General features: G+C 40.4%; 1 protein-coding gene across 1 annotated transcript in view; it reads right to left on the reverse strand.

Moving 5' to 3' along the window:
- MTCL1 (microtubule crosslinking factor 1) overlaps nt 1-24262 on the reverse strand; it is a 48844-nt gene that overhangs the window by 19659 nt on the left and 4923 nt on the right. Inside the window, exons 3-8 of the mRNA XM_019005667.1 lie at nt 21884-23209; nt 20768-20923; nt 13166-13258; nt 10097-10327; nt 8343-8531; nt 2111-2278 (exon numbers count right to left, since the gene is read on the reverse strand). Of these exons, the coding sequence (XP_018861212.1) occupies nt 2111-2278; nt 8343-8531; nt 10097-10327; nt 13166-13258; nt 20768-20923; nt 21884-23152 (2106 nt within the window). The 5' untranslated portion in view covers nt 23153-23209. The remainder of the gene's footprint in view (nt 1-2110; nt 2279-8342; nt 8532-10096; nt 10328-13165; nt 13259-20767; nt 20924-21883; nt 23210-24262) is intronic.

The raw sequence follows: 24262 nt of genomic DNA on the forward strand, positions 1-24262 counted from the left end.
TTCCACAATACTCGGATTTTTTACTTGCTGAGCTGGAGGCTGAAAATTACGGTGACTCTTTATTGCCTCAGCATTATCACAATTCCGTATTTGGGAGAAATCTCATTATTTCCTATTTTAAAAACAATCCCCATGGATTCTTCTGCCAAATAAGATGCATATGCATTTCTGACAGACAAGACTTTATTTTTAATGATCTCTGCAGTGCTAACACTCTAAAGCAGAAGATGACAGTATGTTGTCACCTCTGATATGCAGTGGTTTTATATCAGAAGAGTTTTCTTTCCTTTTTTATTTCTGTCCTATACAGAGACAGTTGAAACATTCAAAAGCAAAACTGTTGCCAGTGACTATTAATTAGGAGTTGACTCTCTCTCAGAAAATGCTTTAGTCAATTGACCTACTGCTTCATAAAAAAGGAGGAAAACAGCAGCAGTGAAGATAGTGGTGGAGACTAGGAAGACCTTGATCCTCTGTGGGCCTGTCAAGATGTAGGCAGCTCTACAGGAAATCTGTGGTGGGAGGTAAGTTCATCACGACCCATCAACACAAAATGGCATCATGAGAGATCCTTCTACACACATGAACCTGACAGACTTGGCTATTACTTGGTTAAAACTGTGCTATTTTTTTTCCTACTGTGTTCAGGACCTGCTTTTCCTGTAATAGAAATGTTGTGGAGAATTGGTTAAGATAGAGAGTTTCATGTCTTAAATATTGGCCAGGTTCATTCTCTTCATTTGCTTGAAAAAACATAAAAAGTAACACCCATTGCCCAATAATTACCAAATGTTGTATATTATTTCCAGTGGGGCAGTGGAGGTAGCAAAGAGCCTGGTAAAAGCCTCAGAAGGAAGGGTGGAAACCCTTGAGCAGGAATGGCAGCACCGTCCTGGTACCAAACGCCAGCCAAAGTGGCAGCCTGGAAGTTTATTGCCCATGCAAAGGCAAAGCAGGAAAGCTTGGCAGTTCTGTGGTCAGACTTTCTCTAAGTTTTGTTCTTTGTTGCTGTCTTGAGCTTAATGTAAATCTGTCACCAAGATATTTCAGAAGGAGCCAAAACAGGAACTGATTTTGTTTCCTTTTTCAAGTGATACATTGTTCAGAAATGCTTGCACACTAAGAAGCAGCAGAACTAAGAATTTGTGTATTTTGGGAGAGGATTGCTAAAAATGAAAGCTGCCTCCTTCTTTCTGGGAAAGCAGCCCACAGCACCTGGGCAGGAAAAGCAGTGCTCACATCTCAGCTCTGTGTGTCACAGTGAGCCTCTAAAATTTAGTAAATCCTTCTAAATGTAACACCCTCCCAGCAGTGAATATTTTTATTATATTTTCCTTGTGAAGAGAAGCTCTACGATTTTTCTCAAGATCGGATTGTACTAATTCTCCCATCCCTCCCCTCTTCAATGTGCAAAATAAGAGCATTTATGCCATCAGCTTTGGAAAGAAATTCTTGTGGGTTTTTTTGCTGATTTGTTTTCATGCTGCTTCAGAAACAGTACCTCTTCTGTGAACTGCCATACACGACACTGAAGCACATGGCACCAGGTTTTATACAAATACTTCTAACAGCATCCCATGGCAGGTAGTGAGAGCTCTCTCTTCATTGGGGTGCCATCCATCACTAGCCAGTAGCTTTGAATGGCTGGTTAAATACTAATATATGGATCTATCACTTCAGTGTTGTTGAATCACTCTTTTCTCTCCTATAAATCAAATACTACAGTTATTACATAACAAGGCACAATGATGAACTAATTGTGAGCATGCCAACCTCAAGTCATTTTTCTCTCCAATAAATACAGACACCCACATCTCGTTACCACAGCTGATACATTACTGCCCAGCTCCACTGAGAAAATACAGCAAGAGGTTCAGTTCCTTTGTTCTCACCTACGTAATGCAGTGCCCACTGCATGGGCCCTTGTACTGGGACAACTGGAAATCCAAAATGCAACTCAAGTGGCAAAGCTTTGATCAGGCTTCAGGTGAGGGCTTTCACACACCAGGATAAAACGCATGAATAAAGTCCCTTTTCAGTTTGTCATAAATTCCCTGTTTCACTAAGCACCTCAGATGTTTTTAGAGTTGTTGGACTTGGGGCACATTACCTGTTCGAGGCGGCACTTGAGTTCAGTCATTTCCACCTCCCAGGCTGCCTTGTGCAGGGCATACTGCTGCTGGAGCCCCTGGCGCTCCCGCTCCTCATCCCGCAGCTCCGAGCGGAAGTCATCCAGCAAACCCTTCAGAGCGTTCAGGAGCTTCCGGTTCTCACTTGCCTGACACAACAAAGCAGACAAAATGCTGTCATTGGATGCTGGCTTTAATCCCCAGTTTCACTTTTTAGGAGGAAAAATGTCCACTGCATGGAAGTGAAAGTGCCCGGGCTAACTTTTGCATGAGAAAACTAAGAATAGCAATGTCTTCTCTGTCTACAGGCTGCTCAGGAAGTGGTTGAGTCACCATCCCTGGAGGTATTTAAAAGATGTGTGGATGTGACACTTTGGGATATGATTTAGTGGTAGAATTGGCAGTGTTAGGTTTTTGCATGGTTGGACTCGATGATCTTAAAGGTCTTTTCCAACCTAAATGATTCTCTGATTCTGCTTCTCATTTAGCCCTAGTGCTGATGCTTCCTGAAAGCCAAAGATACTGAAAAAGGCACTAAGCATCTTCCTGGACTGAGGACATCATTCATAACTTTTATTTTTTTAATACTGCAAACCAAAGCTAGAGTATAATTCCTCAGGTTTGTTGGGTAGTTGGATGTCTGTCTCACACATACAGTCATTGCTCAGTGTCAAATCCCAAATATTTGTAATGCTTTTGTATTATCAGATAAAATTATTTTGGGAAATACTGTGAGGCTTTGAGCTGTGTGTCTCTGCTAAGGTGGTTCAGTAGTATTCCTGCTCCACGCCAGGTTAGTTTTGCAGCAGCACCCTTCTTGGTGCCAAAGGCATGAAGGCCAGGGAGACCACCTTCCCTCCTGCAGAGGGGACCAAAGAGCAAACCCCCATTCATGTCTTGTTGAGAGTGTCATGGCCTTACTGAAAATGTTGTCAGAGATCTTATGCTAGCCAGAAGCCAAGAATGGAGCTAAGCTAAAAGTCTAGCCCAGAGCTGACATCACATATTCTTACTCAAATCTTATTTCTTTTTTCCTTAGTTTTGGCATTTACCTTCTGCACACTCTCTGGGCACTTGCAAAACCTGCCATTTTTATGTTAAATATCAAAAAACGTTTTCTAAATATTCGTTCTGGATGAGTAAAGGAAAAGGTTTCCCATCTTTTTTTTTTTTTTTTGGCAGCCATTGAATCAGAAAACAGAAATATATGATTTATTTGTCCAGATTTTAAATCAAATATTCCCAATGAGTTTCTCAAACACCAGGGAGTAACCAGAGATTGTATCTGACAATTTATCCTGACTAGAAAATACTTTTATGAAAATCATACTTGACTAGCAGACACAGCAAGGTGCAGAAAAATGGGAAAGCTTACTCAAAAAATTCAGCATTTAATTACGTGGTTCTTAGGAATGCATTAACTCCTTTGGGAAGGCCTAACTCAAATTAGTTGTCTCCATCCCTTGCATGATAGTCTAATTGAATTTATTTTTCATTTGTTTTCCCAAGTGAAGGCTTCCTGCATTCCCTCTTATCTGGTATTTCATGAAGAAATTACATGGGGGCTTCTTTGAAGACAAGTCAAGTAAACAGATGTACGCAAAAATCTAAGTAATTGTCGTGTGCTTTTTTCAATGGCAATACTTATAAAATTTTACACAGACAACTAAGCTGACTTCATATGCTTTTCAGATTTTTGGCATCACTGAACCCACCTCACCCATTTTTGTAATCACTAATCATACATACCAAGGTGCCTTTTTTCTTTAAAAAACTAACAAATGTGGTCTACTTTTTCCAAGCCATTTGATGCATCAGCAAAAAACATGTTAGATGTAGGGAAATGACTGCAGGTGCTCATTGACTGACCTATCTGTTTGGGCTAATGAAAAGTGATGGTGTACAAGATGGGGTTTTGCAAGAAACGCACCCACAGAAGCAGAATTAATTCCATTAACATTTAATGCCAATTAGCAGTTTCCTGCTATCCAGCAGCAGTCTCCATCATGCATATAAGATCACCTACTGTTCAATATGCAATGAGATTTTATGTTTCCACCATGCATTTTCGTTCTACTACCTAATTAAGGCTAAATTCTCCAAACACTTCAAGCCCCTTGTGTAATAATCAGAATAGGAACTCCTTTGAAGTTTTGCCCTTAATGTCACAACAGAAGCTGCTGGGTATTGAAGGCATCAAAATCTGGTCCCATCCTCTTTGAAAACCCTGACTCCAAATGTCTGTGAAGTGCTTTCCTTCAAGAACCACGTTCTGTGTTTTCTGGTGTGCTGTACAAACCTTTCTCTGGCAAAGCAGCCAAAAAGCTACACAAGAGAAATGAGGCAGAAGAAAAATAAAACCAAATGACACTAAAGCAAGTTACATCTCTCCTTCCTGTGCACACATTTGACAATTTTGGAATCCTATAAAATTTGGTTTGCAAAGAAAGAAGATATGGACTAGTACATAGAGGAGACAAAAGAGCCTCATTACAGGTTTATAGCCTACTGGGATGAGGGCATTTCTTATTTCTAGAGGCATTACATCAATGTCACTGTTATGAGACAAGTACCCCAGGTGCCCCCTAGCTTGCTGGGATTTTAATTACCTTGCCAATATAAATCCAATTTTGGTTACACACTTTGTACTCCTGTGGAGAAGTCTCTTCTTCATGACTTTGTACTTACAGTCTGAAGCTGGAGAAGCCTGTGAAATTATTTTTTTCTGTTTTGCCAAACTGGAGTGGTTTTGGAGAACAGAGAAAGTATTTATGAGAGAATGTGCTCTGAAATACGTTTACAATTTTGCAAGTGCATTTTAGATTTTGTTGGCAAAACTGCCAAGCAGCTTATTCATAAGACTAAGACCTGTAAATACACAAGTACTGTTGTAGTCTTCCCCTTCCTTTCAGGCATGTTGCACAGCAGAAATATGGCATGGCTGTGATTCATCGACATATCTTCCATGAAAGGAGATGGCTCTATAGCACCTTAGCTGTTCCTAAAATTTAAAGCTTAGAGGAATCTCACAGATTCACAACTGATCTAAGACAAGACAATTACAAAGGCTTTATAAAAGTTTAAAGACTTGTATCCACAGCTCTGGATTTATAGGAAAAACAGCTGACAACAAACTAAACCTTTATGTAGCAAACTCCAATTAAATTCCAGGACATTGGAGCATTTACTAAGTTAACCACAGAAACAGAAGCATCCAGGTCTAGAAAAGTTTTGGACAAGAGTATTTGTTTGCAGTTTGGTTTTGCTTTCAATCACTATTCATTTTTCTCTGAGAATTTCACTTGAGAATTTCACTGAAGACTTTAGCCACAACCTGGTATTCCAAGCAGTTTAGTAGAGCAGTCAATTAAAAATTACAAGGTCAGGAGTCCAAACAGCAAACTAGAATCTTTTATTTTTTCTGTCTAATCACAGATGTAGGCAAAACATAAGCTGGATTTTGGTGCAACTCAGTATATTCAGGGCTTAATGACTATTCCATTGGGCTTTTCTCTTAGCTAAGCTTTGAAAACAAGCACTGTATGAGTGAAAAGAGATCTAATTGGGGATTTTCTTGACACCCCTCCCAGCAACAACACTACTGTATTGTTTTTCAATGCTTTTTCCACTGGACCACAGATGATTAAACTCTTTTCTCCTTATTCCCTTATCTTACACCATCTAACAGGCATCTCACCCCTTATAATCAACTGAAACAAAGTTCTTCCTTTATCCACAGGCTGCTCTCCCTGACCTCTTACCATACACATAGAAATGCTGATTTACAGCAAGCCCTCCTCTGCTGTGCCAGTCAGTCCAACTTGCTTGATTTTCTCCTAAACATGATCAAACTTCCAGCTCTTAACCTTGCCCGACACTTTATGCTGTGTCCCCAAGCTGCCAGCCAAGAGACAATGCAGGGAAAGGTCAACTGACCCCTCTCAGACTCCTTATCTACCCTGCCTCTTATCAGCTTGCCTTTTTTCTCCCCTTTTCACTCTGCCTTGCCTATATCCCTCCTCACACTGTCCCAATAAAAATCACAGACAAGCCAGACTGGTGTACTTTCCAGCCAGCAGAGTATCTCAAATCATAGTAATATAAAATTAAAAGTTGCATGTTGAAATTAAGCCCTCTGGGTTTATAACTGTTCTCAAAACAATTCCACTTTCCAGGCAGGGTAAGAAAGTCAGCAGCAAGAGTGCAGTCTGAAAATACAAGCCATTAAATATTAACATTAAATGTTAAAAATAAATATGTGTAACCTCAGGTGACCATAAGCCCTTTCTTTTGTCTGACCTAGTTATCTCAGCTACTCCTTGACTAACTAAAAGTTTCATTCCTGATGTGAAGTAAGTGCTGATGCACTTCATCTTGGAACTTGTCGGGCAGATCCAGCAACTTTGGGATTTCCTGGGCAGGTGCAAACCTTGGAGACTTTCAGCTACACCACTCATTCCAAATTCCCTGTATAAACAGTATTTTTTCCAGTTATGGGGTTAAGGAACCTGAAGAAAACCCCTCAAAACTCAGTGTGTTTTTCAGCACACCAGTGCTTGCAAGAAGATGCCCTAGCATGAGCAAGCAAAACAAATAATAGTGCTTAAAATGAGAAATATCTGGTAAACTCATTCATTCTTGCAGTGCTGAAATAACACTTTTTCCTGGTTGGGAAGCAAGGAAACTGTTTCATCTTGACAAATTAATTTGGATATCACTCACTATTTATCATCATGGAGATGCGGTCAGTTCCTACAGATCAATTCTTTAAGCAAGATTAGCTAGAACTGCTGTGATGTATATAAAAATGAATTATAATCAATTTATTGCCCATTTCTGCCACCTTCATTGAGATTAATGTCTAAGCAATGATTATTTCAAAGAGCACATAATTCATTTGAATGTTCTTGGTTATTTTAAGAGTTCTATATGGAAAGTTAGTACATGACTGAGTTTGTACAGAAACAGCATCTTGGTATACATTTATTTCACTAGTTCCAGAATAAATCAGTCTACAGATGAAATGCAGTCAAATGATGTGCTCAAGAGCATCTCTTGCATGGCCTTCTACAGCCTTTTACCAGAGAAGAGCTTGCTGAGAGGAAGACAGTGATGGGTCTGGGTGACCAGAAAAGTAAAACATTTCCAAATTCCAAACTGATCAAATGAATACTAACTTGGTAGCACACGTCACAGAAAAGAACAGCTAGAGAACATCCTTTTAATAGGACAGAGACATCCTGTTGCCTGCTGCAATGCATAGGCAATTAGCAAAACAGATTGTCCATAATCATAGAAGTCTGGGGATTTCAAGGTGAAGAACTCAGATGCAAAGAGACACAATCCCCGGGCCCTGCAGTGAATCCAGCTGAGTATTGTTATCATAGGGAGTACATCTTTGTCTGAGAGCTGTCACTGTGGAGCAGGCTCCCAAGTCAAAAGCCTGGATAGAGAAGGAACATCAGGCATAAAGACTGAACACTTTTTTTTCCCCCTGAATTTGTTTTTCACATAGAATTCTTCCTCCATTCTACTGATGATTGTAAATAAACCCATGTAACAGGATGGTCTCATATGAACGGTTTTCATTTTAAAAATATAGGAAATCTGTCTTCTTTGAATGTTTCCTATTTGTATCGTAAGGATAGTTAGTATATTAAATGTACAAAGGAAAAGGATATATGGCAGTGCTCTGACACACAGTCAGGGTACAGAAGATGTCAGGGAAAAGTTAGCATGATTTGATTTGGGCTTTTAAAAACAAGCCCAGTGACAGGAAGAAACTTTTACATTGTTTTCCCATCACCTCTAAGGGAAACATTAAATACTTGTGCTAGTCTCTTAAATTATTTAAAGGAAATAAAATCACATGTTCTTGCTAAAAGCTTGACAGTAGAGCACAATAGATGTGCTCAGACAAGAGGAGCATGTAAATTCTGCAAACCATCACATACTGATAGATGTTTCTGGGCAAACCGCCACAAGAGGAAATAGGATTTTTCACCGATAGCATCTGTCAACAGAAGAACAGTAATCACGTGGCTCGTGATTAAATTTAAATATAAATATAATGGATGAAATCCACTGTAATTGCTGTGTAGCTAGAAGTGTTTACACAATAAGATTCTAGGTGATTTAACATAGCAGCACAGAACTCTCTCGGAAGATCTAAAGTTTCCATTCCCAGGGCAAGATATATAAATGGTGTAGTACCTGCTTCTGCTGCTGCAGTAATTCTGCAGTCTGCAGCTGTGGTCCATGGTCAGTGCTCTCTGTGGTGGGACGCTGGGAGAAATCTGTCAGTGCAAACACAACATCCTCTTCCTCCTCCTCTCGCTCTGCATCATTTACCTTCTGCTCAGCCTGAATGCCGAAGTCTGGGAGGGCCTCAGGGTGCTCAGTCTAGAATGCAAGAGGGAACACAGGAACACACTTTTGCCATTTACCTCTGGGGCCAGAAATCTACTGAAGGACTAAGGGAAGGGACAGCATGTCTATGGTGGCATGTATTGACTTCAACTCAGTCTACAGAAATGATCTTTGGGTCATATATCACATATGCATATGTGAACACAACACTGCACAGACCCGCAACACGGGATTTATGCAGCTGAGATGGGTGTAATGTCACATGATGGATATAATCCATCGCACATTAATCAAGAACTATACAATACAGGGGTGTATTTTGTGATGAAATAATGGAGATTAGGAATTATCCAAATCTATCACTCTATTTTCTGTAAAGCGTGATCAAAACATGACTCCAATAATGACTAGAGCTGGGCTGGTAATAAATGAACCAGTCAAAAAAATCCAAACAGTCAAGAAATGAAAGCCTTTTGGTATTAAAAGATGGGTTAGTTTACACAAAAGCAAATTAACTCTGCTGAAGTAAAGTAGAAGCAAATTATTCCTAAATAGCTACTCATCTCTTGTTTCTGACTCACATTACCACAGCAGATGAATCTAAAGATGTTCATCCACCCTCTATCTAAGAATACAAAACATTGGAGTATTCAACTTAAGCATACTCCAACCAGACCTGAAAGGTTACTTGTACTGCCAAATGCAGCAACCCTTGAAAAACACTAAGTACAAAAGGATCAGAAACACTGAGAAAAAACACTTTATTGCTTACCAAATGGCTTCAGAATTGCATGAACCTGCAAAAAAAAATCTATTGTTCTCAAGAATTTAGTACAGAATGCCAGAATGGGAAAACACTTTATTTATTTTTTTCTTTAGCTAAGAAGCAAATGGTAATTCTGGGTGTGCAACTCAACACTTCCTTCACAGTGCATGTTGGCTGGCAACCATACCCCTGCTGAGATGTGTCAGCTTGGGGATTCCAGGTTGTTATGTTCTTCTGAAATTCCTGATCTTGATTTAGCCTCTACTTATAAAAGCACCATGATGACGACTGGTGTACTGCTGCTGACGGTGACAGACGTGAGTATGGAGAAGGGGAACAAATAAAGATGATTCACTCTAAGTTCCCACATGAAGCTGTATAATTCTCCTGCCAACACAGAAACAGAGCTTCCCTCCATCTGTATTGCTGAAGGCTTTGTAAGGAACACACTGTGCACAGGATGAGAAAAACACCACTCAACCCATCTAAAGAGATTTGACTCCCTCACCTTGCTTATGTGCTTCTTTTCTTTCAAAAAATTACTCAGGAGTCATATCTTTGCGACCTAATTAATTTTTCATTTACTAAAAGAGAGTTTTTTGGGACCAGCTGTTTGTACTAGTTAAGGGTTTCAGTTTAAAGATGGGTAATCTGTAACATATCGTGCAGGATATACTTCAGCAAAAGCCAACTTCAGCTTTCATGTTTAATTTGAATCCCCTTTCAACACATGTGCAATTTGAAAGCTGCTGGTGCCACATCATGTTTCAAGCCCACACTAAAAGAAGGGACATCCCAGTACTCATCTGGGTTATTAAGGTGGAACAGTTACCTCTAATGTGTCCTCCCCTTCCTCCTCCATTCGCTTGCCTTGCCGCCAGTGTTTCAGCAGCCACTTCAGTTTGACATACAGGAGAAAGGTGTCCTGCTTGAAATGCCTGAGTTCCTGCTGCAGCAGATTTTTCTCCTGACTCCAGGTCTTCTCCTCCAGTTTGTTCTGCAGAGTCAAGCTCTGCACTTCTAAGTCTTTTCTCCGCAGGGTCTGCATATGCTCCTCCTCCAGCTTTAATGGAATAACAGGCAACGTGTCAACAGGATGGTTTCCTGGGGCAGTCTCCAGGACTTCATTGGGTGAGACAAACTGAAATCTCTAATTTTCATCAGTAGTGAGTAGCTGTTGAGTTTGGCTCAGTAAGTTCCTCAGCAGTTATGACTGCTGAGGAAATTACAGGATAGCAGATGATAAGCTTTGCTTAGATAACCATATGAAAGTAACCTGCTGTGGAAGTGGATATTTACCTTAAAGATGCACAAGAGCTCTGGAGCTGATAAACATTTTACACCACTCTTATTTTCCTCCCTATCTTGATTGTGTCTCTGCAGTAGGTTCCCAGCACAGCCACCAGCCCACACTGCTGTATATATCACACCTACTAAATGCATCTTCAGCCATTTGTACAAGGGGGGACCACAGCTGCCCTTCAGACAACCTGGAATATTTGCCTTGCAACTTCCCCCCACAGCCACAGATTCAATCTGTCCACAGTTGTTATGTCTCCCTCTGCCTCTAGAAGGGCAACACTTCTGAAGAAAACCTCCAGTACCTCAGATACAACTACTGGTCCCTCCCTTCTTGCAGTTACTTGAATACTTGAAGGCAACTGGATGATACCACAGTAAACAGCCTCTCATTCTGGAATGACTATATCTGGGACACAAGCAGGAACCGAGGAGACAGGAACAGATTGCAACTCAGCATTTCACATGTCTCAGCCTTAGTACTAAAATCACTAAGAAAAGATCATTCTTTAGAGGACATGTGTAATTACACCTGTTTCAATGCAAGGCCACCTGAAACATCATTCTTTAAATGTGACTTCTCTCCCAATATATACAAATCAAACCATGGCATGACCTGCACACAGCAGAACTTGTACAAGTTAGTTGTACAGTAACTCATATTGCACAAATGAGAAAGTGTTTCCACTTCAACCAAGCTGTGGCTTCTTCATAGATGAAGAAAATGCAGATGGAAAATGAGTACAGAGTCACTGTTTACAGGTGCCAGTTTCTATTTTCCATTCTGCAGAACAACAGCCTCTCCTTTTCCTGACCAGCTCCATAGATGAAATCTATGAAAGCCACAGTACACTTAGACCACAACAATCCAAACCATTGGAATATGCCCTGCAACAAACAATGTTCACATAAGAATAAAGAATATTTCAGGGACTAGGACTCCCTAGCAATAAATACTGCTAAGAAATATATGCTTAATTTTCATGGCAACATTCAGATGCTTCTGAAACAGGCTACCAGTGCATACAGGGTAGATACCTAAGGACTTGCCTGCCACCTGAATGATGTGCTCCAGCATAATGCAAATTTTTAACATCTATGCTACTATGCCATAAAAAGTTCCTGATTAAATTGAAATTATTTTCAGTAGTGGCTAGCTTAAATGTGTTTAAAATGAAGCCTAAAAGTAGTCTGGAACAAAATCAGCCATATTGGCCCAAAAAACATACACACAACTCCTGATAACACTCATCGAGATTGTGCACTACTAGAATACATCAATTTGATGTCATTAAACATTCCTAAAAATGAAATAGTAAAAGAAGGGATGATTTTACATTTAATTTTTACAGGAAGAAAGAAGTATGTTTGATATTGATGATGATTCTTCTACCAAATGAAGTTGTGGCTAAATACAGCAAATATCTGAGTAATTTCCACCAGAAATCCTGGAAGGTGATAAAAACAGAACATTACCAACAGGATGGGCATCATCTGGGAAAAAAAATGAAGAGCCCAGAAGATGCTTTTATTCTTCTATTTCTGCTGGCTATCAACATGAACAGCTAGCTTTGATTTTGGTGAATTTTTCATAGTTTTGACAAGCTGTTATATTTCAAAGCCCAGTGGTCATGAATTCTTGCAGAAGACCCTAGTGGAGGTAGATTCATGGAGTATTATGTTTTTCAGTGGATAGCAATTGCGAAATAAAAGAACTTTAAGAGGCAGGCATAGCTTCCAAAAAGCTTTCACAGCTGAGGCAACTAGGAAGGAAATCAATTTACTGGTTGCCTTCAAAAGCTCCAATGGAAAGCTCCTGTGGAGATCAACTGAAAATTAAAGCTCGTTATGAGAAAACACAGAGATATCACTTTGGCATAAAGAGATTAGTTGGCACAAGGAAAAATTCTTTACAGTATGCAACAATTATGGTGAATTTAGTCTATGGAGTAAATTTAAAAAGAAAACTTCAGTTAAAAGCCAAACAGCCTGCAGAAATTAGTAACAGCTTTTTTTCACTTTAGGAGCTAGAGATCACAAAATGATTGACTAATCTGTTCCAGCCTTCAAAAGAGCAGGGGGAGCTCATGTAAAAAAATATGATTTATTCGCTAGCTATTAATACGAAGATTGGAAGCACTGAGTACTGAGAAATACAAGAATGAATGTCCTGATTTGTTTCTCAGCTATGTGTGCGTAACAACTCCTCTGACTTCAGAGAGGTGCTGGGTTTTCTTTTGGCTAGGAGGAATCAGAAAAGGGTATGGAGTTGAACTGAACTTCCAGGGATCAAACACACCCTTCCCCAGCTCATGGAGAGCTGAAGGGTGACAGAATTCTCCATGCAGTATTTCATGTCCCCACCACAACTTCCCCTGCAGAGAGGAGGACAAAATTTCTCTCCACCAAGCAGAGAAGCCAGATTCACAGTGGCAAAATAGGCCTGAGTTTAGATTTCCCCAGATTGCAGATTCTTCATTTACTCAGATGAGGTCACACAGGCACAGCCATCAGGACACAAGTTCCCACAGTCCTGACAAACAAGGCTCACGTCACACATCAGGGTCATGCATCTCTCCCAGCAGGTGGGTTTTGTATTTACCTGGATGATCCTTTCTGTAAACTTGTCTTGCTCCTCTCGGTGAAGTCTTGTCTCCTGCTCAAGCTGAGCCTGAAGCTCCTGTATCGATACATTCTGTACAGGTAAAACATGGGAACCCCTGAGCTGATCAGCAGGACAAAGGGATAGGTTTAGCAGAAAATGTGTCTCCAAGGTATAAAAAAAAGGAAAAAAGAAAAGAGCCGCAGGACAAACATCTGCACAACTCATGGTTATCAATAGTTAAAACCAAAGCACAGTGTGCAAATAAATAACAATGTCCTAAATCTGTGTGGGAATTTCCTGTGTGGCTTCTTCTGGAAACTAAAGCTGGGATGCTGATGTTACATACTGCATATTCCCTTCAGGCCTCTGCTCTGGGTTTGCACTGGAATAGCTGAGACTCCTGTTTGCAGTATTACATATTTGGTGGTGCATTTCTTCGTCATAATCAAAGCTGTAAAATTTTCACATCTCTGCATAAGATTAATGCACACATATTGAACTTAATTATTCATTTGCAACAGTTTTGATAGGGCAGTTAATAGGATAGCATTTATTAAACCAAGTAAGTGTACATAGGGTCCCTTTCTTCAGAAACAAGACAGCTCTTAGCACAAGTCAACTTCATTCTGTGATTTCTACTCAGAATAATGACTACAAAAATGTCACAGTGATAAACTGTGTGAGCCTGAGATCTGACCAAAATAATTTAGTATCCCCCCTTTCAGGTCCAACAATGTTTTAATCCTAATACCTTCAATTTTATGTTCTCATTATGTTTGGCATCCCATCAACTTTACTCCTGAAAGCTACTTAACTCAAAAATAAAGACCCAAGAAGGCAGTCAGACCTCATTATTTATACTATGGTAATTAATCTTGTGGCACTTATATTTCTGATCAGAACTTTCTGTGCCCTTCACTTTGCATCTCTCACGTTGGTGCTAAAACTGATTTATCTGCACAAAAGTGATGCTTGGCTGGAAGCCATCTTCTTCATGTGTGCAACCACAGAAAACACTACAGCACCAAACTCCTACTTCCCAGAGCAAAAATGTACTCAAAGACAGGATTGCTTCAGGCTTCAAAGTGTAATCCCAAATTCTCAGCTGGCCGATGTCCTGCATGCTCCAACCTCAGCAGCTGCAAGGACATAACGAAGGTCGTGGGACCGCTCTCATGGGCTTGTGTTTCCCTGCAGGCATCAGCCCCGGCACACACCTCCATCCCAGGCACTCCTCCCACCTCCCAGAGCAAAGCCAGCAGCTGCTGCTGCTCAGGCCACACAACCCTTGTTGGAATATTTTGGCTACCCAAAATGTATGTCTCCCTGGAACAGACACTCACCCCTCCTCTAGGGAAAAATGAAATAAGGCAAATATAAGTATCCCAAAAACTACCTGCAGGACCACACTCCATGAAAACCACAAGTGGACCTACATGGACTTTCTGGGCCCTGTCATTTGTTGACTTGTGCATGTCTGTTTTGTACCTGAGGAAATGACACTTCCATCCCTCTGAAAGGTACACATAAAGTGGCTAAGAGAACATTATCTGCCTTATCAATTTCATCTGTCTCTAATGTGTCTGCAGACATTTTGTAGTGCACAAGGTCAAAATTTGGTGACACAAGTAATTTGAAAAGAACTGCATGTGATGGGATTTGTCAGTTTTGCACAAACATTTGCAAGTTGTTAATTTAATTCTTTCATGCAATAAAGAAAAAAATACTTTCATCAGGAATTTCTGTATTGTTTTATTCTGATCAGGCTTCTTTAGGAATATGGCAAACAAAAACCAATGTATCAGTTCATTAATGTATAATTTTAAAAAAATTAATCTGTTCTTTCCCTTTATGAATTCAAAATTATTAGCACATCCAATTTTTTAATAAATATGTAGCCCATGCAAAGCCAAATTTCAGAAAACTTGGGTGCTAGTATTGATTATGTGGTAACTGTTGGAATTACTGAAAAGAAATTAAATGTATCATAAAGGCAGTTGCAGACGGACACTAAGTCAAAATCACATCACAACTGCTTTGCCTCTTTAAGGACAACACATTTTTTAAGTCCTAAAGTAGATTTAAGTTGAAAAGCAGCTAGTGCATGAATGCAGAGCTGCACACCTTCTCTCTTCCAATGCAACCTGAGGACTCTTCATCGTCTATAATAAGATATAATGCCATTTCTACCAGAAGCTTTGGGATATCTCCACTGCTCAAATCACGGAAGGCAAGGCTGCCTAAGTGCCTATTCATTCACAATCTATTAGGATTGTGAATGAATAATACTTGTAAATGTATCATGTAATGTTTGTGCATGCTGTTCAGGTACCTGACACTGCACTGATGGATGTCTGGATGTTTAAAGGTGGAAATCAGTCCCCTATCATACCACCAGCAGGGTGTAGTCTGTGGCACAACTGTGGTTTTGTTTTGTTTGGTAAAGAAACACTACTACAAAATGGACACAACAGTTGATAATCTGTTATATTCCATTCTTTGTTTCCTTTGTTCTCATTAAGGAATGGTGTTACATGAGGAACAGAAGACACTCCGAATACGACGGCCACTGCACAGTGTACTGACATCACAGAACAGACACAAACTCACTACAGCCAGACATACAAACACAATACCATGGGAACTACGAGCTAGTGCTACTCTACCACAGCACCACACAAACAGCTGCACTTCATCCACAGCTCAACACCCACTAACAGTCTCCCGTGGATCCCAGCTATTGCATTACCAGATACGCTTCCACTCCTGTCCCCTCAGACAGGCACTGCCAAATCCTTCTGCTCAGTCCTTTTATCTCACCTGTTATCACTCCTGAACAAGCTAGTCCATGCTGATGTCTTTACCTCAAGAGGATGCACAGAGAAAAGTCATCCATACCTGGGGACTTCACCACCACTCCCTCACTGCACAGACCCCTTTCCCCTCTCAATGTGTTGACAGCTTTTCAGGTTTCTTTGCAGCTCACACAATCCCACATTTCTGCCATGACTTGTTTTTACAAGACTGTCATCCAAGACAAGGTATGGCTGGGTTTTGCTTTTCTGTTTTCTCCATTTTACCATAGCTAATCGCAATCTCAATTCTCCTGCAAACTTAATCAATTTATATGCAACAACTGTGAACACGAAATTTCATGGAATCTTTCTCTTAAGCTTTTTTTTGTGGTTTTTTTCCCCCTCAGAAATGATCAAACAAAATAAGTCCTGAGGAGGCAGGGTAGAATGATGCTCTCCAGCATTTTCATGCAATTCCAAGGAAGTCAAAAGATGAATATTTTATGCTGCTCTTCTAAAGCTACATTATAATGCTTTGATATTTGGACCTTACATTTGAACACATAGTTTAAAAACTGCTACTTTTTCACAGATTGACAGCTGGCCATTGCATGCAACAGTCTGAAAGAAAGTTCCAGTGCCTTTTGTTATACTTCTTACATGCAATTCACATCTAACTGAATTTGCAGAGCTTCTGAAAATGTCCGCTTCTTCTCACCCCTTAAAAATAGATGGCATATATTCCATTTGCTAGTGGCAAATAGGCAGCTGTGTGGTTATTTGTCTGTGCTTATATGAAAAGTCTCTGAGTTTGGGAAAACATAGAACACTCCAAGTCTTTAAAAATCCATCTCATTGTATGGATAGTACATAAAGTCCCACCAAGTTCAGTTAGGACTCAAATATCCAGATTTACATCATAAAGGGTCTTTTTAAGCCATTGTCAACCTCTACAGAATCTCACATAGCAAGAAAGAATACAATACATCAAAGTAAATTATTCTTGCTTCCCCTAATCTTGGTGGGAAGGAATAATCACAGCATCAGTTTATCTTTCTTCTTTCCACAGCTTTGCATTGGAGAAATAGTGGACATAAGACATACAATTTTCTATGTGGTCCTTGGTTCTTGTTGTTTTGTTTGCTTTTTTTACCAGGAGAAAAAAAGTCACAATGTGTAAACCATTCACTGTTTCCTTTTTGGAAAAACAAAACCTTCAACCAGAGAAATGGATGTGTGAATTTTCAGCACATGGCTGGGAGCTGATGAAAAACCTTCCAGCTGAAAAACTTTCACATGGAATTAGGAAAATTGCCCAGAAACAGCACCAGTTTAAACATAGAACGGTCAAAATATAGATCAAAATTCTCATTATACGTCCAAAATGGATCCATACAGAGGTTTTGATTCAAAGCAGGTGGTAAATTTACTTACCTAACTTGCACATCACTGTATCTGGTTGGTCCACGCTTAACCCGGTAACTAACTTAGAGTTATACATACCTTATTGGCATGTTAAGTAAGGAAAATGGATAAACATATTAAAAATGCCTTAAAAAAATTATTCTACAGTGTATGGTGTTCCTATTTAGTTACTAGACCTCATAGAAAACTTGCTGTTTAAGACATGCTCTCACCTTCTCCAGACTATCTGCTTTTATTTTAAATCTCTGGTGGCAATTCACTCCTTTTACATGAATTCCCTTCAGTGTTTTTTTTTCTATAACCTATGAGTGTCAGAGATTTTATGATATTTTTCTACACAGAACTAAATGTGTAAGTCGTTAAAAGCCATGTATGAAAATAATCAAAATCTGAAATGCAAAGTGCATTTGCCTTTGATATACACCTGCTCAGGAAAACTGAGATCCTCTGAAGGAAGAGAACTAGGAGATACAGCTCCAATGTACAGCATCAGGTATCAAACATAACAAACCATATCTGGCCATTTGAATGAGTGAATTTTTTCTTCTTCAGAATGTCTTCTTATTTCTGAATAAACAGGAGGAGATTGCTTGAGGAAACTGCCTTTTGGTTATGGATATTCTGTTAGCACAAATCACCAGGTGAAAAATTATTTACTGTTTTTCCCACTGGTTTCCAATTGTTGCCATAAGATGTTTGCTCTATGTTACCTTTTTTAGATCTCCTGTTTGTTTTAGTCAGGGCAATTCTTACTAGTTCACCTGCTTTTTCCTTGGATAGTAAAGAATGATTTCCCTGTCCCACAATAACAGAGCTCTGCTAAAATCATGAATAATGGATCGAACATCCAACCCCAATGGGCTCCAGTCTCCCACAGCAGCAGCTGAAAGGCTTGTTTCAGCAAGAAAACAAAGCCCTGTTCTTAAGGCAATTTCAAGATATAATTTCCCTTGTCTGGGACTCTAACCTACCTCTTTAACACGCAAATACATTCTAATAATCCTGTTGCACAAACAACTGCAGTGCAAAGCCCAAACAACAGATGTTTACAGTTAGGCCACAGGGTAGTTTTGAGCACATGTCTGTCTGCATTTATTGTATTTAATCAAACAATTACGCTCCCACGGTGCTCATTTTTAAAAATAGAAGAAATTGCTAAATGGAAGCTGTTCGGCATTGCTTGTGAAAATTTTACTTTAAAATTCAGCTTGGAAAAAAATTAATATAGATAAGTGGGCTTGCTTGAATAAAAAGAAAACATTTTCCTCAGCGAAATGAAGGACCAGTGCAAATATTTTCACTTCTTAAGTCAAAGCAGATAAAGACTCATGTGTAGCCATACCCACTGTGGGCATTAAAAGGTTTGAGTCTCCATTTGAAATTTCTGTGGTAATAAAAATACACCTTCAGTATCTGAATAGTATTCTTTCCTCCTCACTCATCTGGAACAAAAAAAAAAATTAGCAGTTTTTGCTAGTGCGGTGCGTGTAATTTTAAAAAATGAAATTAAAATAAATTAAAATAATTAAATTGAATAATAAATTTAAATGGAACAATCAAATTAAAAATTATACATTCCAAAATTATTTTGAGCAATCTTCTCTTTCATTTGGGTTTGACTATTACAGATTTTAAGATTTCCACAGGCTGCCTACTCACTGAAAAGTTTTAGCATAAAGCACTGTAATATTCTTTGTTGCTTAAGTGATCGTGACTGTAAAAACACCTTAGTCTTCCACATTTTCTCAAGTTAGACTACTTGAGCCCCATCCTTGTTCATACTTTGAGCACATCTGGTCCTAAACTGGTTATTCTCTACTTTTAATTATAATTACTGGTTTGCTCCTTGCCGGGAAAACTGTCCATCCTCTGTTCAAGCACAGTTTTCTGCACATATTTTATACCTCATCCTATCCTGGGAGAGGAAAAGAAAAGGTATTGTGCCAAAATACCTAGTCAAATCCCTAATCCTAACAGAGGGCATACACATACAGGCCTTAATATAATAACAACACTGATCTAAGATAATGGGGAGCCAATAAATACAACAGAATTTAAACATAAATATTGTAATATTGAAATATTGCTGGAGTAATTTTCTGACCCTATCTACCATAACTGTCAAGCAATATCAATTTCTGATTGCAAAGGGATCCATGCTGAACAACAGGATTTCTCTACCTCACTGGCCCCTTTCACAGCTGAGGAAGAATTACTTTACCCTTCAGTTAGAGGCTGATGGTGTCCTGGATTTATCAGATATCCTTCCTCAGGTCTATTATCACTGTTACAAGTGAAAAGTTGGAAGAGACACTGCTGAATAAATTTATTGTTCTAATCCTACCAAAGATCTGTGCTGTCAGGATATTTTAAACCAAACAAAACCAACAAAGAATTACCTGTGTTAAGATGAAGGGCCACCTTCCCTTTCATATTCACATCATCATGTTGTTTGGCTACCAGCTGCCCTGAAATTTTTCTTTTCCTACCCCTGCTTTCGAAGTTTGGCAGTTGCTTCCTCGTTAACCCAGCTGTCCTAGCCAGCAGTCCCCTTTTCCCAGACTGAGTTAGGGGTTTCAGATCTATTAAGTCTTCTTCATGTGTCTATAGAATTAAAAGCATGTTAAAACTCATCCCTCACTAGAAACTAGTCTAACCATCACATTTTCAAGAATTGGCTTCCAAGTGGCCAGCAGAAAAGTTGCTCACTACTCCAAGCCCACCTTTATGGAGACAGATTCGAAATCGTTTTCTTCATGACCAGTTGCATTGTCTGGACAATCTGTGTTCATGAGAAAGCAGCTAAGGAGATGTTTACTGAGGCAGATATGGCCTCTGCATGAATGAAGATTCAAATAAAAACTGATTGATGTTTTTGACAAATGGAAAAGCACTCAACAACCCAAACAATGGAGAACTATGTTTAAATAAGTCTTTTTGGAAGCTGCAGGGTGCTGTAGTCCTGCATGGTGTTGAGAATCACCATGCACACCAGCATCTACCGACAGGCAAAATGCAAGGCAATCTCTGTCTGTAGACTTTCCAGATTCAAAATATCCAACAAGGTAAAATCTGGAATCATGGTCAAATATAATGGATTACAGGCTCTTCTGGAGATCTTTCATTTCTCTACTCAGTTGTAATGAGTCCCTGAGCTGTACTTTCCCCCTTGGCAAAGCTACTGGGAGCAGGGTGATGGCTCCAAAGTTAGGACAAATCTGCTTTTCTGAAACTGCACGGGGCAAATGAGATCAACCACAAATTTCATGGCAGGGGTGTTGTGTCTGGTCTAATTTATTCCCCCAACCCCTGGCTTCTGTTACTCATCTCCTGGCTAAGGCAGCAGGAGGCAGTGAGTAAGACGGGCTGCTTTGCTGACCTCTAGACTGAAACAGCCCTTGTCTCCTGGCCTGTAGAGTTTAATGTCTCCATCAGCTCTGCGGTGTGGGTCGGTGGTGGCTCGCTGGTGGCGAATCTCTTGCTCCTCTCCACGATCTTGTTTGAGCTGCCACTCCATCTGATCCCTCAGTTTGGACTGTTAGATGCATGGGCGGTTTGTAACAAAAAAACAAAAGGACAGGAGGGAATAAAGAAAACAAAAATGGGTAAGGTAGACGACTGAAAAACTACAAGACAAAGAAAAGCGTGAACAGAAAAAACAACTTAAATACAGTGGCATAAGAAAGTGAAGAGAACAAAACCAAAATGAGGATGAGCAAAATGATGGGCTGAAACATCTGAAAAGCAAAAAAGAGAAAGAGAGGAAAAAAGAATGCAAACACTGGTTATGAGGCGCATGCAATGAGGATGCATGAGTCAAACCAACAGCAAGCATACAAGTCATGAAGGATATGGGACACAAGGCTCTTCCTTCCTTACTTGTGCGGTGCAGAAAAGCCATATCCAGTGTGGCAGTTGTGGCAGTTTAGACATGCGCCCATGGGCAACGCTTTAGGCAAGGCAGTCCTTCGCTGGCTACAGAGCTTCTCACTCGCTGCTCGGTTAGGGGAGTGAGCTGTAAGCAGGCTTTTCAAAACACATCACTTAGAAAACTGCATTTGGTTGGGTTCTTTTGGCAAGGCTTTTGAGAACATGCCTGACCCTTTTACAAGAGAGCATAATAAAAGACCTCCTCACATTTCTTAGCAAGGCTTCTAATTTACATTCATCAGATTTTTTTATTTTTTTTTTTAATTAATCTCCTCTTTCATGGGGAAACGCTGCTGTTACAGACAAAAAGAAGACAGATCTCTTTAACACCAATGGATTAGCCTTTTTGCCACGAGGAACCGCCTCTGAATCAAAGGAGTTGTGCAAATAAATAAATAAAAGGAAAAAAAAGCTATAAAGTGTTTTTTTAACATTACACACTTAATACACTGCGGGTCTGAAATCATAACAAAGCAGCTGTGAGGAAAATTAGCTCTAGGGTAGCAATTGCCAGAAAGAAAGAGAAACGATAAAGAGAAAGAATGCAAATAAAAGGCTGACCTACCTGGAAGTCAGTGATTAATTCCTTCCCCAGGTTACCAATGGGAGAGTCTCGGGACATGGATGTCATTGTGGATAGGAAACTGGAAGATTCTGTGAGATGGGGAAGAGGGGAGAGGTCCTCCATCTGCTCCTTAAGGCCCTCTCCAAGGTGATCAACCTTTTCCAGGAAGGTCTGAAGCTCCTTCCGGAAAGCTTTCATCCTGGAGTTGACAGTGTCCAGAAGCTCTGGTTCATGCTTATCTTCTCCCCTTTCCTCACCACTTCTGAAATGCTGCTCGGTGGATGGGCTGCTGGTTACATGCACTTTTGCATCATAAATCAAGCTGTCAGTATCAGTGATAAGGCGCTCCACAGTCCTTTCAAGTCGCTCAGCCTCACGTTTGATGTTAATTAATGACTCGGTGTCCTCTTTCACTCTCATGAGCTCAGTGGAGCACAGGTCACTGACTTCTGATGGCTTCCCACTCCCAAAACCCGACGTCTTCTCATATACTTCTTCTGAGTCACTCTCGCCCCCAATGGGCCCCTCTCTCTTTGGCTGTGGTGGACGACCATCTTCGCTATCACTCTCTTTTTTCCCAGCATCGCTGTCGGCATCACTGTCCCTGGGGCTGGAAGTGCGCAGGCCCAGGTGAGAGGCAAGATCATAACGCTGGACGTTGGACATCAGGACCCTGTTCTCATACTGGAGCTTCATCACCTTCCCACTCAGCTCGTTGATCTGTGACCTGGCTGACTTCAGCTCCTCTTGCAAGGTCCCACCACCCTTGGATGCCGCGTCATCCAACCAGCCTGGCTCCTGGCCCGGCTCGAACTTGAATTTGTTCAGCTCATTTGTTAGCTGCTTGTTGTGATCCTCAATTTCAGAGATTGACCTCCTCAGCAGCTCTGCTTCCTCTTCCACAAACTGCAGGTGCCTGCGTAGCTCCGTGGCCGACTCCACAGAGTCTCCGTAGGGTGAGGTAGGAATGCTTGAAATGTGGTCCCTGCTGAGACACTCTTTTTCATACTGGCACCTCATATCCTCCATCTCAGCTTTAATCCCCCTGTTCTCCACCTCCAGTTCCACTATTTTTCTGCCCAGTATGTTGGCTTCCTCCTCCACCAACTTCAAACGAAGCTTCAGCTCAGCCTCCCTGGTGCTGGGTGGGCCCCCTGCCTCCCCAGTAGGCAGGGGACTGTCCACATCTCCATAGATGGACTTGTACTTCTGGAGCTCCTGCTCCAGTTCGTCCTTCTCCCTCCCCAGTTTGGCCATCTTCTTACGCATCAGCGCTGCCTCCTCTTTGGCAAACTGGAGCTGGCACTTCAAATCGGCACTGTCCTCCTGCCAAGAAAAATTAACCCCCCAAACCAAGATCATATTACAATAGAAGCACAACCAGCAGCTTATTTTCCAAAATATTCACCTCCCCATCCTCTGAGCAGTATCTGTTAAGTATGCAAACAATTCACAGACAGAGCTGCACAAACCACACAGTTGACACATTTCATGGCTTGGTCTTTGGTTAAATTGGCAAAGCAGTTTGACCAGAGTTAAAGAGGAAGAAAAAAAATGTGTGCCTGTGCAAGTGTTCAGTGATGCAAGAGTGCCAGCACAATGTTTTTTTCTCAAATGCTGAGCAAACTTTGTGGGAAACAATGACTCAAATGAAAAGGTTCCATGATTTGCTGGCACTTTTTGTTCCATTTATTTTTTTGTTCCATTTACCTTTAATGACATGCTTGTTCCCTCTAAGCATCACAAAACAAAGACTATTCAGATGAATTTGCTCATCATAATCTCAAATTCTGGGCTCCTTCAGCTAGAAAGCACAACAAAGGTGTGCTAAACTGCACGGTTGCCTTGAAAAGTGAAGACTTTAATTACTGTGATCTCACAATGCTGTGAAATAGATCAAGTTCCAGATTTGCTTTCCAAATAGGAAACACACTGTTGTCTCTACTGCTGTTATAATTAGGATAGAGCAGATTGTGATCTCTGTTTCTGGGATGAACAACTGTTCACAAGGGAGATCGGTGAAAACATGTGAAAAAGGGAAGAAAAATTCATTAGACCGTGTTTACATCCAAATCCATCCCATGTGAGAACCTGCATTTTTCAGGAAGTACCAGGGTATTGAATGACTGTTTGGGGTTTTTTGTGTGTGTTGGGCATAAAAAGTACTGCATCTCATCTCAAATGAAAACTCCAGTGTGTATTGTGCTGAAATAAGAGACAAGGTTAAGTAAATTCTAAGCCGATGAACAATTTCTTTGCATGAATCACTTTCATGAATTGTCATGGAGATACAGGCACTTGGCCTCAAAAGAGACACATTTATCAGCATTAGCTGTACAATGGAAGGCAGGCTTTGAAAGATGATCTCCTGAGACAGCA

Source organism: Parus major, chromosome 2 (genome assembly GCF_001522545.3).
Source record: "Parus major isolate Abel chromosome 2, Parus_major1.1, whole genome shotgun sequence".
NCBI classification, from domain to species: Eukaryota; Metazoa; Chordata; class Aves; order Passeriformes; family Paridae; genus Parus; species Parus major.